General features: G+C 38.5%; 1 protein-coding gene across 1 annotated transcript in view; it reads right to left on the reverse strand.

Moving 5' to 3' along the window:
* The window catches only part of nrg3a (neuregulin 3a), a 351,002-nt gene that overhangs the window by 12,084 nt on the left and 322,885 nt on the right, over positions 1 to 16,033 (reverse strand). The window contains exon 7 of the mRNA XM_030747487.1: positions 11,512 to 11,638. Within this exon, the coding sequence (XP_030603347.1) occupies positions 11,512 to 11,638 (127 nt within the window). The remainder of the gene's footprint in view (positions 1 to 11,511; positions 11,639 to 16,033) is intronic.

Below are 16,033 nucleotides of genomic sequence, written 5' to 3' on the forward strand. Positions count from 1 at the left end.
ATGTGACAATTTTATGTCTCAAGTCATTCAAAACAAACACAACTCTGACAACAGCCGGCACTTTCAGACAATAATCTGATAGACAATCGGCTGCTCATATATTGCCCATAAACTTAGGATATTATATAAACTATTGCTTTGTGGCGATATATCTTATATAGTTGGAAAGCCTGTTTATTTCCCCTTAAATGGAGCAACATTTGTTAGTAAAATGCATTTGTGGGTTGAGCAGCAGTGTTGAGTGGGCTGCACCAAATCTTCTCTGTTGGCTCTCGTTTTAAGCTTCTGGTACCCCAGAACCTCCAAATAAATAAATAAATAAATGAATGAACGGGCTTGTCATCATTGGAGGTAATCTCAATGCAGAGATATATCAAAATGAGATTCTGCGACCAGTGACAATCCCATATCTCCACAGTCTGGGACCGAACTCTATCCTCCGAGATGACCACACTCGCCCTCATAAATGGGGTTTATTGAGGACTCCCTCCAGAATTCGGGAGCGGGCCGGAGAGGATGGGATGGCCTGCCTGCAGTCCTGACCTCAAACCAACTGAACACTTGTGGGATCAGCTTGCTGTGCTGTTGCAACAAAAGCTGGTTGAAGAATGGGATACCATCCCACAGCAGTGTGTGACCAAGCCGGTGACCAGCATGAGGAGGAGGTGCCAGGCTGTTGTGAATGTGTATGGTTCTTCCACATGCTGCTGTGGCCCCTGTCTGTTAAATGAATACATTGTTACATTTCCAGTGTGTCTTGCTTCTTCAGACTTCAATCCTCTAATTCAATAAATGACACCAAACACGAGTCAATAGCATAATAAGCTGTTTGGCATCGGCAGCAAAGATTTGGCAAGTACTCAACTCTGCTGCTCAACCCACAAAAGCATTTTTCTCACAAATCTGGCACTGTTTAAGGTGAAATAAGCAGGCTTTCCAGTGGTATAAGAATCATTGCCAAGAAGCATTGTTGCAACAAAGAAATAACTGACCAAACACAAATTTCCTTACCTTTTGTGCTAAGTTTATAATCAACATGCACAAGCTACTGTAATTGTCAAGAGGTGTTTTTAGTGAGCTGTACTCTGAGTTACCTTTCTCAGTGGGTAACACTGCAACATTGCTTTTTAAAATAATATTCAAGACTGGCTTCAGTGAACACACTACACATGTATGTAGTTACACTTGTATAGATGGAGAGTGGGCCACACACTGCACAATGTGACCAACATGCTAAAGTACCCTAATATATTATTTTTCTCAGTAACATTGTAGCAAATTATTTTTTAATAGCATTAATCGTTTAATATAAAACGTTTTTTTTTAAAGTAACACTGTTTTTTGCTCTTTTTTGTCATTTTTTGTTGACCTACTGAACACGTTGTCTGGTGGTATCTGACCAGATTTATCAAGTCCTTCATTCTGTCCACTGTTCTTCCTACATTACACCCGTATATCTTTCTTAATTTACTGCCTCATCTTGCTTTCTCACCCACATCGATCCTTTCTTTGTCCCATCTTTCAGTCTTGCAGACATCATGGCAGGATATCTAAATTAGCTCTAGTGTTGTCTCATGTTGGTCTCAGGTTCTTTCTCTTAGTTCTCCTTATGCTCATCCCACCTCCGGAGCGACAGATATGCAATAAAACAAAGCACTTCTTTGATTTTTGCACTTCACGATGCGCTTGACAAGGCAAACTCAGTCAGCTACATAGCAGCTGTGAACTCCTCAAAAGAACACAGGATAACACAAGAAAGTATTTTGAGCTTTAAACTTTAAAAGCCTTAAAGATGTAAGAGGACTGCTGATTTCTCATCTATAACACATACGTATCAGTGGTTTGCATCTATCTGCTGGTGACAGTTTTCTCTCCTCAGCATTATCTTACCATCGTCTGGACAGTAACTTTTGTAACTTAAAGTAAGAGAGACCTACTTTTGTGCAATTCTTTACTCCAACATACTTTTATGCTTTGATGTCTGACTAACAAGACTGTCACAGACACGCTCCCTTTAGTGGACCCCCTTCAGGACAGCAGACTCATTAGCATCACAGATGCTGCCATGGTGATGTGACCGTGCAGACAGTGGCAACCTAATTTGTACCTCGAGAAACATGGCATACTTTCTATAGTTATAGAAATCATATCATACTTTATATGGACCATTCAGAGTTAGAATTTGACAAAAGAAATGTAGTTTTTCAAAACGTTTACCACATATCTGTTGCTCTATATATTAGGGGAACATTTTTAGTAATGGAACACTCACTGTTCATTTTGTATTTTCAAACTAAATTTGTCACCATCAAAACATGGAATTCAATTCAGAGAAAAAGTTATTGTTAAGAGGTAAAACAATTTATAAATTTTACGAAAAAAAAAAAAAAGCTGATATCAATGAATGTTAAAAATTCAATCTTAAAAATTTGTGAAATCTTAAAATCTATTTTGCTGTGAACACTGTATGAATTCATTTAAGAAGAAACAGAAGAAACAGCCTTTATTGTCCCGCAAGGTGAAATTCAGATTTTCAGAAATAATGGTCTTTATGCAAAGTTGCATATTTTGTTTCAGCTCCAGCGTTACTGTAAAGAAACAGACGGCTCTGGCCTAGAAATCTGGGATTCCCCAGTTTCACACCATCAGCTCCTGCCAGCTGTTCAGTTGCTCAATAATGATCAAGTAGGTATAGCCAATCACACCACACAATATGATCACATGATTTGGCTAAGCCAATTAGGCATCAAAAAGAGGCTGCATATCATTAGCATATACTATCATAGCATTAACAGCCTGAAATCCTCCAGTTGTTTACGCTCTGCTTCAGATAAATACAGCCAAAGTACAAACGGTAAAAAACATCTTGGGTCATTTCTTAGTCATTACCTGTACTCCCTCGATCGCTCTGTCCCGCTTTTTCTTTCCTTTTTAAAGGCATTTTTATATTTTATCTGTCTCTAGGAAAATACATGATTAAAATAGAAACAAGAATTATTTGCTTTTTTTAAATAAAAAATTTAGTATTTTTAAAAAAATTAAACATCTTCTTAAAAAATAATTGACATCCACTTTTGTCACTACTACTGTGACCAAACAATCATGGTAGTGACAATAACCTCTGTCACTAAACACTAAAACAATTATTTAGTTGCAGAAATTATGTATTTAGTAGTGACAGCCCTAAAAAATATTTAGATTTGCAGACTTTGCAACAAAATAACTCAGAAATGGTCATAATTCTTTACTCGCTATGTGGCCATTAGAGAGAAGTCTGTCGTTATTGTTGGTGAAAATTTGGGACGTGGCTGATAAAAGGCTCCCCCTATGGACCATAACTTCCTGTTTCGGTAGTGACGTGAAAACATGGCACAGCTTTTTTAACAAAACCACCCGAGACCCTGCGTCCACATATGGGGACATTACATTTCGGCTTTGCTGCACCTTATACTTCATTCTGCTCAATAGTGTTTTATAATTCGTTAAGTCATGCTATAAAATAATGCCATTATCCACATCTGAGGACATTTTTTTTTTTCTCACAAAAGTATGCAACAACCATGTAACAAAATACAACTTCCTGTTCCAAGAGGAAGCTTAGTTTATATACATATCAGGCCCATCTAATCACAAATATCTAGGAGAAATTAAAAATTCATCGCAAACAGGTCTCAGGAGGTTATAATATATCAAAAGATACCGAAAATACAATCAAATTAAAGATGTTAAAATGACAGCTGCCTCCCAACAGAAAGTCACATAAAAAGGAGGATATTATATATTTTTTATTTTAGTACTATCTGAACTATTGCCATAAGCTAATGACAATGTATTCCCCAGATAGCCTCCTGAATCCAGAATCCTGGCTTCTGAGGTTTGGTTTCAAAAAGCTCCACAAAGCAGCAGGTAATGTAATGGGAGCAAAGTCTACCTTTTATATGTGCCAGGGTTTGTCACGCTTCATGAAGTCATGTTTTGGCCTCTGTTACTTTGATTGGTATGCTGTAAATCTGCAATACTAAATGACTTCCCTTATTTTTGCTCACTGGGTTCAACATTAAAGAAAGAAAATTAGATCATTTCTAAGGAATGATGAGATAAATCCAATATCGTCATAACTGACTGACTGACAAAGGTCAGTCATGTGAAACGCTTTACTTTTACAGTAACACACAAAGAAAATTTTGTGTTAAAACTAATTGACCCATTCTACACTCATAAAGAGCACTGCAAAGCAGCTCAAAGGGGGAAAAGTGGCTTCAATCTGTTAATGCCGACATTGTGTGGCTCAGCAGCCATTTTGTTTCAGTCTGAAAATAGATTTAAGCTTAAGAAAGATTGCCTGAGGAAAAACTGGAAACTGTGTGCATGCGTCATCCAGCAATACTGACTGTTTATAGAGGTCATCAATATAAATGTAATATTTTCTTGCACCGCTGCAGGCAAAGAAACTCTTTAGCTCCATAAACGTAAGCAGATACAACCAGCAAAAGTAATCATCGCTTTGACAGTGACTCCATGCCGAGTCTGGATGTTCGCGGCGCGAGGAGTGTGTGTAACAGCTGTGTGTGCGTGTGCGTACATGTACTTTAATAGATGTTTTAATCTCTGAAATGGGAACCATATGCCTCTGGAAATATTTTTTTAAACATTGACAAACTATGTGGATTGAAGCAAAGATGGTTTTATGATTTGTGCAGAGATGGTGGCATCATTAACAGTCTTACAGCTAAACACACTCACTCCAGTCCCAGAAATACGCGCAGGATCGCCGGCTCAGTACAGTGCTGCTCACCAAGTCGGGGCAGTTTTAATTATGTGGAAATGGCAGACGGACTCTGTGGGACACCTCAAGAATTCATGATAGGGTGGTAAAACCTGATTGATAGAGAAAGACTGACTCACTCAGAGCTGCTCTTTAGTTCACTGCTTAATCAAATACTTCCAACAAAGGGCCCTGCGGTGCTAATCAGAAGTGTTCATTTTCTATCACTGGCCACTGCAGGAATGTTCTGCTAACTTTGTCATGACCCACATGATCACAGGGGCATATCTCTATTGTACCTATTCCTAAATGAAATGAAAGGTAGTTATGCTAAAATAAAAACGGGTCTGTATAGTGGAGAAACGCCACTGAAATGTAAAAACACCCGGCCTATTGCAGCCTGCTGAGTATGGTTCTTGTGTGCATGTAAGCTCCTAATACACCATTGACCCCATGCTTGTTGCTCTGCTTTCAGAAATTTTGGTAATTGATTGCCTGCAGACAGAAATCAATGTGATTCTGGGTGCGTAGGCACAAAATAAACAAACGCTGCTCATTTGCATGCAAGTTCCCCAAAGACGGCTGCAGAAATTAAATAAATAAAAGACGATTTCAAAGCAGCATTTATACACTAAAGATCCGCCTTGTTTTTCTACCACAAAACATTTTGTGGAGTCAGTAAACAACAATCTGTAATTCAGGAGACAAAGTTAATAAAGCAGTTAGGAAACTAAAAGCTGACGGACTTATTTTAAATAGTTTTTAGAACAAATTTATGCAGTGGTTTAGTCTACCTTTTTCAATTCTTGGTACAGATAATTAAATATATATAACAGTTAAATATTCTACCTCTCAGAAGTGTGTGTGTGTGTGTGGGGGGCAACAAAGGGTCATTTACTCTTCCAATCAATATTCATTAAATGACAAAGACAACTTTAAAAATTTAGGCCATTGTGAACAACACAAAGCTTTTTGTGTTGTTCACAATGAAAAAGTAAAAAGAGCTTTGCTACTCATCTATTGTGGCCTCTCATTAACAAGATGACAAAGTGTGGTCTCGTTAAGTGGAAGCAGAAAAGTTTTTCTCTCAGTATAACACGAAGTGTATGAAGGTGTCAGAGGCAGCTCAGTGACAATCAATGCTGTCCAGGAACCAGGCTGCAGTCAGACCATCGGCTGATTAAACTCCTGGAAACTTTGGCTGTGAAGAGTCATGTGACACATGAGCCCCAGCCCCCCCACCACCACCACCAAAAAAAGAAACTTTTAATTAGGTGTTTCAATGGCTGGTTTCAGTGTGGGGTTGACTGTTAGTTAATGTGATAATGTGTCATTAATATTTAAAGTATATACGTATTGGACCATTTCTATAATAATGTATCAGAATGTTGGTGACAAAACTAACAACCCCCCCCAAAACAAAACAAACCAGGAATCAGGAAGCATGAAAACGATGCAGCAAAATTGAAATTCTTTGATAAAAAACATCGACCCACTTAAAGTTTGACGGAAGCTTCTAGAAACGAGAAGAAAAGGAACACATCCTCCCATTGACTTCCATAAGAAGAAATGATATAAGATAAGTGAAAAGACACCAAAAAAAGTCCTTTAATAGCTACAAAGCTGAAAATCTGAAAGTCGTAAGTATGCAGACAAAATAGTGACGTTTCCGAGACTGGTTTCTGATCTATATAACCGATGTGTTTCCTGTGCTTTCTCCCTCATCAGGTCGATAAACACAGAAATCTATTTGCATTTGTTTTCAGTCGCTCTGACATTTAGGTTGGAAGTGAAATGAAATGTGATGTACTTCTAATGGCTGCACAATTTCCAACAATGCCTCAGTTATTTGTTTGAAATATAAATGTTGCTCTTTGAGATCAAAATAATATTGACTGTTTTCTGCACATATTCAGTGCAGCGCAGGAATGCTGGAGGCTGGACCTCCGCTATTCCTCCCTTAATTTGGGAAGCCAGTATGTTTGTCCTCGACAGACCCTTTACCTTGAAGGTAATTTGAGGAGACACACCTGACACACCATCTTCACAAACTCCAGATTTTTCAGATTACTTTCAAATCCTGGTTATCTCTGTCTCCAAGCCACATCTTAGACATCTGAATCCTCTGCAAACTGAAACTGAAGGTAGAGGCCTCGGGCAAGAGTGTCACTGTGTTTTAAATCCTTTGAGCCTCGTATTAAAATTGAAATGAGACAATGAAGATGTGATTGATGTGGAGAGTGTTAGCTTTCAAGGTCAAAAAATATTGCATTAACCATTTAGGATTTACAGCCCCCCCTTCCCCTGCCCGCCCCCATCTTCACAGTCTAGGAGATCAAAGGTCCGGAGTTGAAGAGTTGAATCTGAATTTGGTGGACGTTCATGGAAAGTGTAAGTTAAGAAGGCTGAACAAAAGAAACTTAGGAGTGACCAAATCAACAAGTTGCCACAATCTTGAATGCACTGGCAACACCAAAAGATCTGGGAGACCACGGAAGACAAGTGGATGATCAGAAAGCAAAACCCCTCAATGACGTTGAGACAATTTTACAACCAGTTTGAAGAGAAGTCCATAACACTGTCATAGCCTACAATCAAGAGACACTTGCATGATTGTAGAAGTGAAGGGTTTACCCTAAGATGAAAACCAGTGGTGCTTAACCCTCTAACATCGGGCAATCGCCACGATACATCTGTGACCTGCCCGAGCGTATCACCGCTGAGACGTTAGATCAAAGGTATTTTAAATTACCGTAATTACGCGACCATTTGTCCTGTTGGAAAAATTCAAATAGTTTCTGAAAGCTGAGAAATTGTGCTTCCCAACCAACACAGGCTTATTATGGTAATTATTGCTGGAAGTCCGAGAATGGCGAGATATTTGAAGTACGGTCTGTCGCCGATGACAGGTTCGGTATCATCAACAGTAAGGACAAAAATGAAAAAAGATTACTCAGACAGATTAAATCAAAATGAACTCACTAGAATGACTGAAAGAAGAGGATGGAGCATGAGGTACACACTATCCAAAACACACCACAGCATTAAACATGCTGGAGACTGTGTTAAGGTGGTGGAGTGTATGGGTGCCAGCAGAATCTGCTTACTGACGATGTGACTGCTATACTTTCTGTGACCAGTGATGAAAAATGATCATAAGTCTCTTCGGGAAACAGATGGATAATGACCCAACGTAAAAGCAACAAAAAAGCAAATAAAAGAGCTTCTTAAGGCACAGACGTGGAATGTTTTTAATGGTCCAAACACCTGAAATCAACCCAAGTAAGCAGGCATTTAATCTGCTGAAGACAGAACTGAGGGCAGAAACACCTGCATACAATCAGCATTGATTATAAAAGATTTGTAATTATAATTATTATAATGGCTGTTTGTTCAGTTGTCTTTGAGCTAATAAAATAAAATAAACTGAATCTTAATTTCAAATCTTTTGGTACAGAAGTTTGTTTAATGGCTTGATCTCGGAATTTAAATATGCCACAGTAGACAACAAGTCCAAAAATATAAGTATTACTTTAGGTCTGTTTTAAAAGATAGGATCAAATATTGCCTTCTTGGTGTAAGAAACTAGTGCTGACTGGCAACTGCGGCTTCTGGAGTCAAAACCATACCTGTATTTCAGACACAGTCAGTACGCCTAACCATCCAATGTCTGGCATTTTTTTTTTCAACCCACTTCACACAACTTCTTACTTTGGCATTACAGGTAAGGATATTTAATTTAAACTGTTTAATCAAATAGCAACTGCTGATGTATTTTCTTCAGAGGACAGTCTCTGCAATGATGACAAATCAGGATAAATCTGTCAGCTGTATCATGAACTGCCAGCATGAAATGTAATTATCTCCACTGCTTTTCCCACACAGTGATTTTCTTCTGCATATTAATGTGCTGATGATCGAGTCCTTTGCGTATAGACTAACAGTGCATTTAAAAATGTTTCTAATACTTTAACCCTTAGTGTAATAATTTCAGTGAAGTGGACAAAACTTTACTGACATATTAGGAATATTTTAAACTGGACTACTACCAGCACCCACTATAGGCTGGTATGGTTATTATAATAAAGATATAAGAAAATCACCATCTGAAAACATCAACAGGAAAGCAGAACTTACACTATAACTGTTGTATTGGATTGTGTTAGATCTGATAGGTGTACCTGATGAAGTATGAAGTATTAAAGGTACTGCACTGCAGTGGTTTGAATCAAATTTATCTCATAGACTCCAATTTGTTCATGTAAATGGGGAGTCTTCTTCAGACAGTAAGGTTAATTATGGAGTTCCACAGGGTTCTGTGCTAGGACCAATTTTATTTACATTATACATTATACTTAGACAGTATTATTAGAAAGCATTGCATCAATTTTCATTGTTATGCAGATGATACTCAGCTTTACCTATCAATGAAGCCAGATGACACACATCAATTAGTTAAACTGCAGGAATGTCTTAAAGATATTAAGGCCTGGATGACCTCTAATTTCCTGCTTCTAAATTCAGACAAAACTGAAATTCTTGTTCTCGGCCCCACAAATCTTAGAAACATGGTGTCTAACCAGATACTTACTCTGGATGGCATTACTTTGGCCTCCAGTAACACTGTGAGAAATCTTGGAGTCATTTTTGACCAGGATATGTCCTTCAATGCACACCTTAAACAAAGATGCAGGACCGCTTTTTTGCATTTGCGCAATATTTCTAAAATTAGAAACATCCTTTCTCAGAGTGATGCTGAAAAGCTCATTCATGCATTTATTACTTCTAGGGTGGATTATTGTAATTCATTATTATCAGGCTGTCCTAAAAGCTCCCTGAAAAGCCTTCAGCTGATCCAAAATGCTGCAGCTAGAGTACTGACAGGGACTAGAAAGAGAGAGCAGATTTCTCCCATATTGGCTTCTCTTCATTGGCTCCCTGTTAAATCTAGAATAGAATTTAAAATTCTTCTCCTCACATACAAGGTCTTGAATAATCAGGCACCATCTTATCTCAAAGACCTCATAGTACCATATCACCCCAACAGAGCACTTCGCTCTCAGACTGCTGGCTTACTTGTGGTTCCTAGGATACTTAAGAGTAGAATGGGAGGCAGAGCCTTCAGCTTTCAGGCCCCTCTTCTGTGGAACCAGCTCCCAGCTTGGATTCAGGAGACAGACACCCTCTCTATTTTTAAGATTAGGCTTAAAACTTTCCTTTATGATAAAGGTTATAGTTAGGGCTGGATCAGGTGACCCTGAACCATCCCTTAGTTATGCTGCTATAGGCCTAGTCTGCTGGGGGGTTCACATAATGCACTGTTTCTTCTCATTCACCTTATTTACTTTGTTTATACTCCACTCTGCATTTAATCATTAATTGATATTAATCTCTGGCTCTCTTCCACAGCATGTCTTTCTCTCCCCTCAGCCCAACCGGTCGCGGCAGATGACCCCCCCTCCCTGAGCCTGGTTCTGCTGGAGGTTTCTTCCTGTTAAAAGGGAGTTTTTCCTTCTTACTGTCGCCAAGTGCTGCTCATAGGGGGTCGTTTTGACTGTTGGGTTTTCTCTGTATTATTGTAGGGTCTTTACCCACAATACAAAGCGCCTTGAGGCGACAGTTTGTTGTGATTTGGCGCTATATAAATAAATTGAATTGAAGTGAATGATTGATTTGCATGATTAAAATGTAAAAATGCTTGAGTTTAATATATGCAGATTGGTGTACAAATACACACAAGTGCATTCTCCCAGGAGTGACATTCAGGTTAAGGTAATGTTCACGTCCACGGCAGCTACTCCAGGACACACAACTGGGAGCGTGATGACACAGAGCACCGAGGAGATGATGAATGACATTGGCAGCCAGCAGTTTGCTCCCAAACCGCTGAACGATTGCTCTCAAGACCTGTAAGCCTCATGCAAGTGGCCAGGTGGAGACAGCAATACATACTCATTCATATGCATCTAGAAACTGCAGGCAGCCATAAATCTAATGCTAATCCTCTGCGGTGTTGTGCATGAAGTGTGTGTCTGCTCAGTGATAATAACTTTAGGGACCAAACTTCTCATTTTGAATATTTGTTGGTTTTCAGATTAAGATTTATGTTTTAATGCTTGTTGACTTCTGCTAATGCCAACTAATTTACTGAAAAATAAGAACCAACCCCTCAAGCCCTGGGCTATTTTTTTTATTTTCACCCAAAAAAAAAAAAAAAAAAAGATCCAGAAATTCAGCCCGGGACAGCTTCACAACTGCTGTTACTAAAAACGAACAACTCTGGTCTCTATTGGTGAGATTTAAAAAAACCCAAAAAACACCACAATAATCATAAACTAATGATTTATATTAAAAATAGATTCAGATTTTGAATTTCCAGCTGCAGTTTTACCCAATTTGATGGAACAGAAATGGATGTTGATACATTTATTGTAAGCAGTGACGTCTTCATTAAATGTGGAACACAGTCTGGTCCTGCACGCGGCCTTAAGATTTGTTTTATCTTTATGCATTTGTCTTTGACCTGCTGACATTTAAATACTCAGTGTCATCTGCGTCATCGTTTCTTGTAAACATAAGCCTTTGCACATTTATTGCTCCTACAGAAAAGTTCCAGGCTGCAGTGCATATGTGAAAATGGCCTTATAATCTCCAGGAGATAGCAACATGGTGAGCTCCACTGTTTCCCGTGGGTTTACACGCACACAAACAAAGTTAAGATGAATAAAGAAAACATTCGCAGTCACCTCATGAATTTGCAGGTTGGTGTTAGAGGCCCTCATCTTGGCTTCTTGGGCATTGTGGGAACTAGTGGTGTAGTTTTTCAAGCTGCGACTCTCCTTCAGGTGGGCCTGGAGTTTTTCTCTGCGCCTCCTAAACAGAAAGAAAAAAGAAATGATGTCACATAAGTTTGATTACAAGGGAGCATGCACTGCTGTTAGCTAAATTAATGAGAATCACGTGTAGACTTTCAGATTTTCATCCCAACCAATCAGCATCTAATATTAACAATTACTCTTACACAGTTTAACGCATGTAACTATAGATGGTTACATTACACAGATATAAATACATAAGACAACACACTGACACTTCAGCCTGGCTCCAATTCATTCAGGTGGTATTCAGATTTAATTTAGCTTCTATTTGACAATCTGTTATAACATATGCATGTTGACAGGAACTGTTAACAGGTTTTATTTCCAGCAGCAAAAATAAAATGCCCAACAATAAGCGTCTTTAAAACACGAGCACACACGGTGCATTCATGCACAGTATAACCTTTGTCAGTCACCAGGGGAAATGATATATTCCATCATATATTCTATACTGTATATTCAGTGCTGACATTTCCTTATTAAAGGTCAAACAAACAAAAGTGATCGCTAACTGACAGTTTTCAGCTTATTTCTGTTATAGCGTCTGATTTGAATCGGTGGCTCTAAACCGATTCGGCTCCATCTCTGACTCGTGTATTGATTGTTAAAAAAAAAATGTATTGATTAATTTTTACATCAGTTGAGATGAGTGAATCCTGAAATGCTTTTCGGTTAACACTGTTTTGACTGTAGAGAAATAAAATGCATACCTGCTGGCTAAAAAGCCTTTGACCTCCCATAGTTGCTCCCACTTAAAAATCCTCATCGGTTCATCCTTAGCTCTAAAGTTTTGTTCCAGTACAACCTGTACTGAGTTCCTCAGTGTCATAATTATGTTTCGCAGTCATTATCTTGAGATTAGCAAGTCTCACTTGTAACCAGTCTATAATTTTGCTCTAATTAATTCAAAACAGGAGCTTTGGCACAAACAGCTAATTATAACAAGTTTGAAAAATGATGTCTGCTGCCTCGCCTTTGTTTCAGATATGCAGATCTCACAGAGTGGTGTGCTACAGGTCTCTTCTCAGACAACAAACTAAACATGTGTAGCTCCTAATTGCAGCCAGAGATGTGAGAATTTTTTTTAGGTCTCTTTTCCAACAGTGATCTCAAGAGTTTACAGAAACATTATGTGCAGCAGCATTTTCAATATTGTATTTTAGACAGACAGAAAGAAGGACAGATTACAAACCAAAGCATTTATGCACACCAAGTTCATACAGAAGGAAATCCAGGAACTTAATTTGTGGGACTTGCTTTACTTTTCTAAATATTTGTTCTTAAAAGAATCTATTTTCATCCCTTCCAACCAAAATGCTTAGAGAGCAGCTCTCCTGTTATCGTGTCCCTGTGGGAGGAAGAGCAGAGGAAGGTGAGATTCCCTTTTCCAAATTTATCTCTGAGGAATGATTAAAAATGAATATTGAAGTTTATATAATGTAATTATTTATATGATGCAACTGTATTCAATAATTCCTGCCTAGATGTGTTGAGCTGGGCGTATTCATTTCTGAGATGTGTTCTCCTTAAATCAGTCACCAAAAGAAAAAAAAAAAACCTGAATATCACCAATAATCTGAATTCTTTGTAATATTCAGTGCAAATACACTGGAGGACCAAAGCCATTGACAGGGAAACTAATTAATTTGACCCTAATCTTGCACAGACAGAGTTGACTTAATGGCTAAAGGTTTAGAGATAATCAAGTTAGAGAAAGTGGAATAATTAGAACTGGAGGAGCTGAAGGATGTGAGCTGATTTTGTCCATTCATCTGAAAGAAGCTCTTCAGGTTTGCCATTCTGACATTACAGCTACTTGATTTTTTTTTACACCACTTACCCAAGCATGTGCAATTAGACTGACCTGGAGCACAAAAGCTCCGTATCACAACTTCATTGTATTGTGCCAGGGGTATGCTCATTACCAGATGCAGCTGATGAAGCCTTTACTTGTCCTTTTGTCAGAGACTCTCTGCCGAATGACAGCGACGTAATGAAGTGTTTACAAACTGCTGCATGCTAAGCTTCCATCCTCTCCACCTCCGAGGCCCTTTAATTATATTTTCTTAGAAGAAGGCTGTGACATTTGGTACACACTAGTTTTGGGAAAGTGTTTACTTAATAAGAACGGTCCATTATCTCTTCTAAAGCCCTCTCACAAGCTGCTCGATTGGTGTCCATGCTCTCTGTGATAGAAGCTTTGGCTGCAATCAAAAGCAAACATCCAACTCTGTGCGTTTGTTGATGAGATGTGTCATATATCATCCTGCACCCCCCACTGTTTGTATGACACAGAAAGTTCAGCTTTGTTATCATGGGGGGGGGGGGGGGGGGGGTGATTTAAAAAAAAAAAAGACAGCACACGTGTAACAAAATGAAAAATAAAAATCAAAGTTAATGATATCATCCACCAATATCACCACAGTTTTGTAACAAGCCTGCAGCAACAGATCAGGAAACAAGTGATTAGGGGAATTTGTATATTATGGGTTAGCATTACCTGTGACACAGCTAATGCTGATTTGCATTTAGCAGGGAGCGTGATTTCATACTTAATGCTGCTCGAAAACTCAGTCATCAGCTATCGCTTTTACCTTCTTCAGGAAGCTTTAGATGAGCTTTAAATGATTTGATGGATGGGGTGTCTGTTCATGCCTTTATTGCAGAGCACAAGTAGAGAGCAAGAAGGAGAGGCACAGCACAGAGTTAACTCCTAAACAACACGCTAGCCTCGTGTAGTAATTTTCCAAAGAAGGAAAATTATGTCTGCATTAGAGGAATTCTTTGCCATCACACACAGAAGCAGGAGTCTCTTGATGCAAGGCAACTGTGCTGACCACTGATAAATCATGCTGCCTATTTAGTGCCAAAGCAAGCAGTAATTTAGAGAGAGAACTTAAAAACCTAAAGAGATAATCAGTTTGATAAAAGAAGTTGCTTCTGATGGGGTTATTTAAAGAAAAAGTTAGTCACCTTGTTAAAAATTCTTACTCCAACTCCACTGTCAGTGCACAGTATGGATTAGTTCACTCTCAGCATATGTGCACCAGGGAATGACTCAGCGTTGTGTAAGTGGCATACAAGACTACGACTGGGTTCATGACTCGTCGCAATGTAACAAAATCTTGCTCCTATGCAGACACATCAGATTCAAGGTTAGCGCCGAGAAAACGACTTCAGCAGAAATGAGAAAGTCTGCTGGTGTCAGACTGCACGTCATATTCAGTACGTGAATTTTAAGACCAGAGAAGGTCAAACATCCGAGTTCAGCAACGTTGAGCAAAACACATTTTGAATGAGGCACGACTTGAAGGGTAGAAAGCTTAAGGCAATCTATCCCAAAGTTTCTGTGTCCAACTTTCAGCAGCGAGACTGAAGCTCGCCTCCATTTACAGACCACGAGTTCATGTTTTAATGGTTTATTCTATAACTTATTACACGTTTGCCATAAACATGATTTTACTTTAACCATGTTACATGCAATTAAGAAAAGAGAAAAAATCACTGTGTCTAATCTACGGCAGAATGGTTAAATATTGATCTTCTCATATCATTACTGATTGGAAATAAGTTATTTTTTGCCTTCACTCTGTTTTGTCAGAATACCATAAAAAACAAACAAACTCGTGAAGTTAGAGGAACTAAAAAAAACTGTGGACCTTAATTCATGATGAGCTTGTTAAAATTAAAGTACGAATTGTCACTAATTGTTAGAAAAAGTATATTGGAGTAATTATATTATGAGAATATCACAGTCAGTATTTAATGGCATCTGAAGTACAATATATTGATTTTGAGGTTAAACACTGATTATGAAGTTATTTTCATGTTTGTTTATTGTTTAACCCTTCAGAACACTCACTGTACGTGGATGTTACAATATGAAACACATAATGTCTCATTGTCATTGTTTTAGCATTTTTTTGTTTTAAGATTTCATTTTCCAAATACATCCACACTGCAGTGCATGTTCCACTTCAAAAGACATGAAGCAGGGAATCATTTGTCTTTCACTTTTGTCAGGATCTTTTTCTCAGAGTGATAAAACCTTTGACTCTATCTTTATTCAGGTCACTCAGATTCACTCCCCTGCTTCTTCATCCCAATCTGTATGCATCTTCTCCATTGAACAAGCAAGTTCCCTGACTCAATTATGGATTCGCTGAAAGCGCCTGTCCATCATAGCTTGATCCGATTATCTTGTTGTCAGGCTGCTCACTCACTCACATCATTATATTACTGAGGAAAGCCTATGGAATTATAGTGCCATCTATCATAGCCTGCTCCATGGTCCACATACTCTGAAATACTGACATACTGCCATTACAACCAGATGTTTAACCCGTACTGTTGAGATGCTCTCAGCAAGAGCTATACGCAAGACCATTCA

Source organism: Archocentrus centrarchus, chromosome 15, assembly GCF_007364275.1.
Source record: "Archocentrus centrarchus isolate MPI-CPG fArcCen1 chromosome 15, fArcCen1, whole genome shotgun sequence".
Classification (NCBI taxonomy): Eukaryota; Metazoa; Chordata; class Actinopteri; order Cichliformes; family Cichlidae; genus Archocentrus; species Archocentrus centrarchus.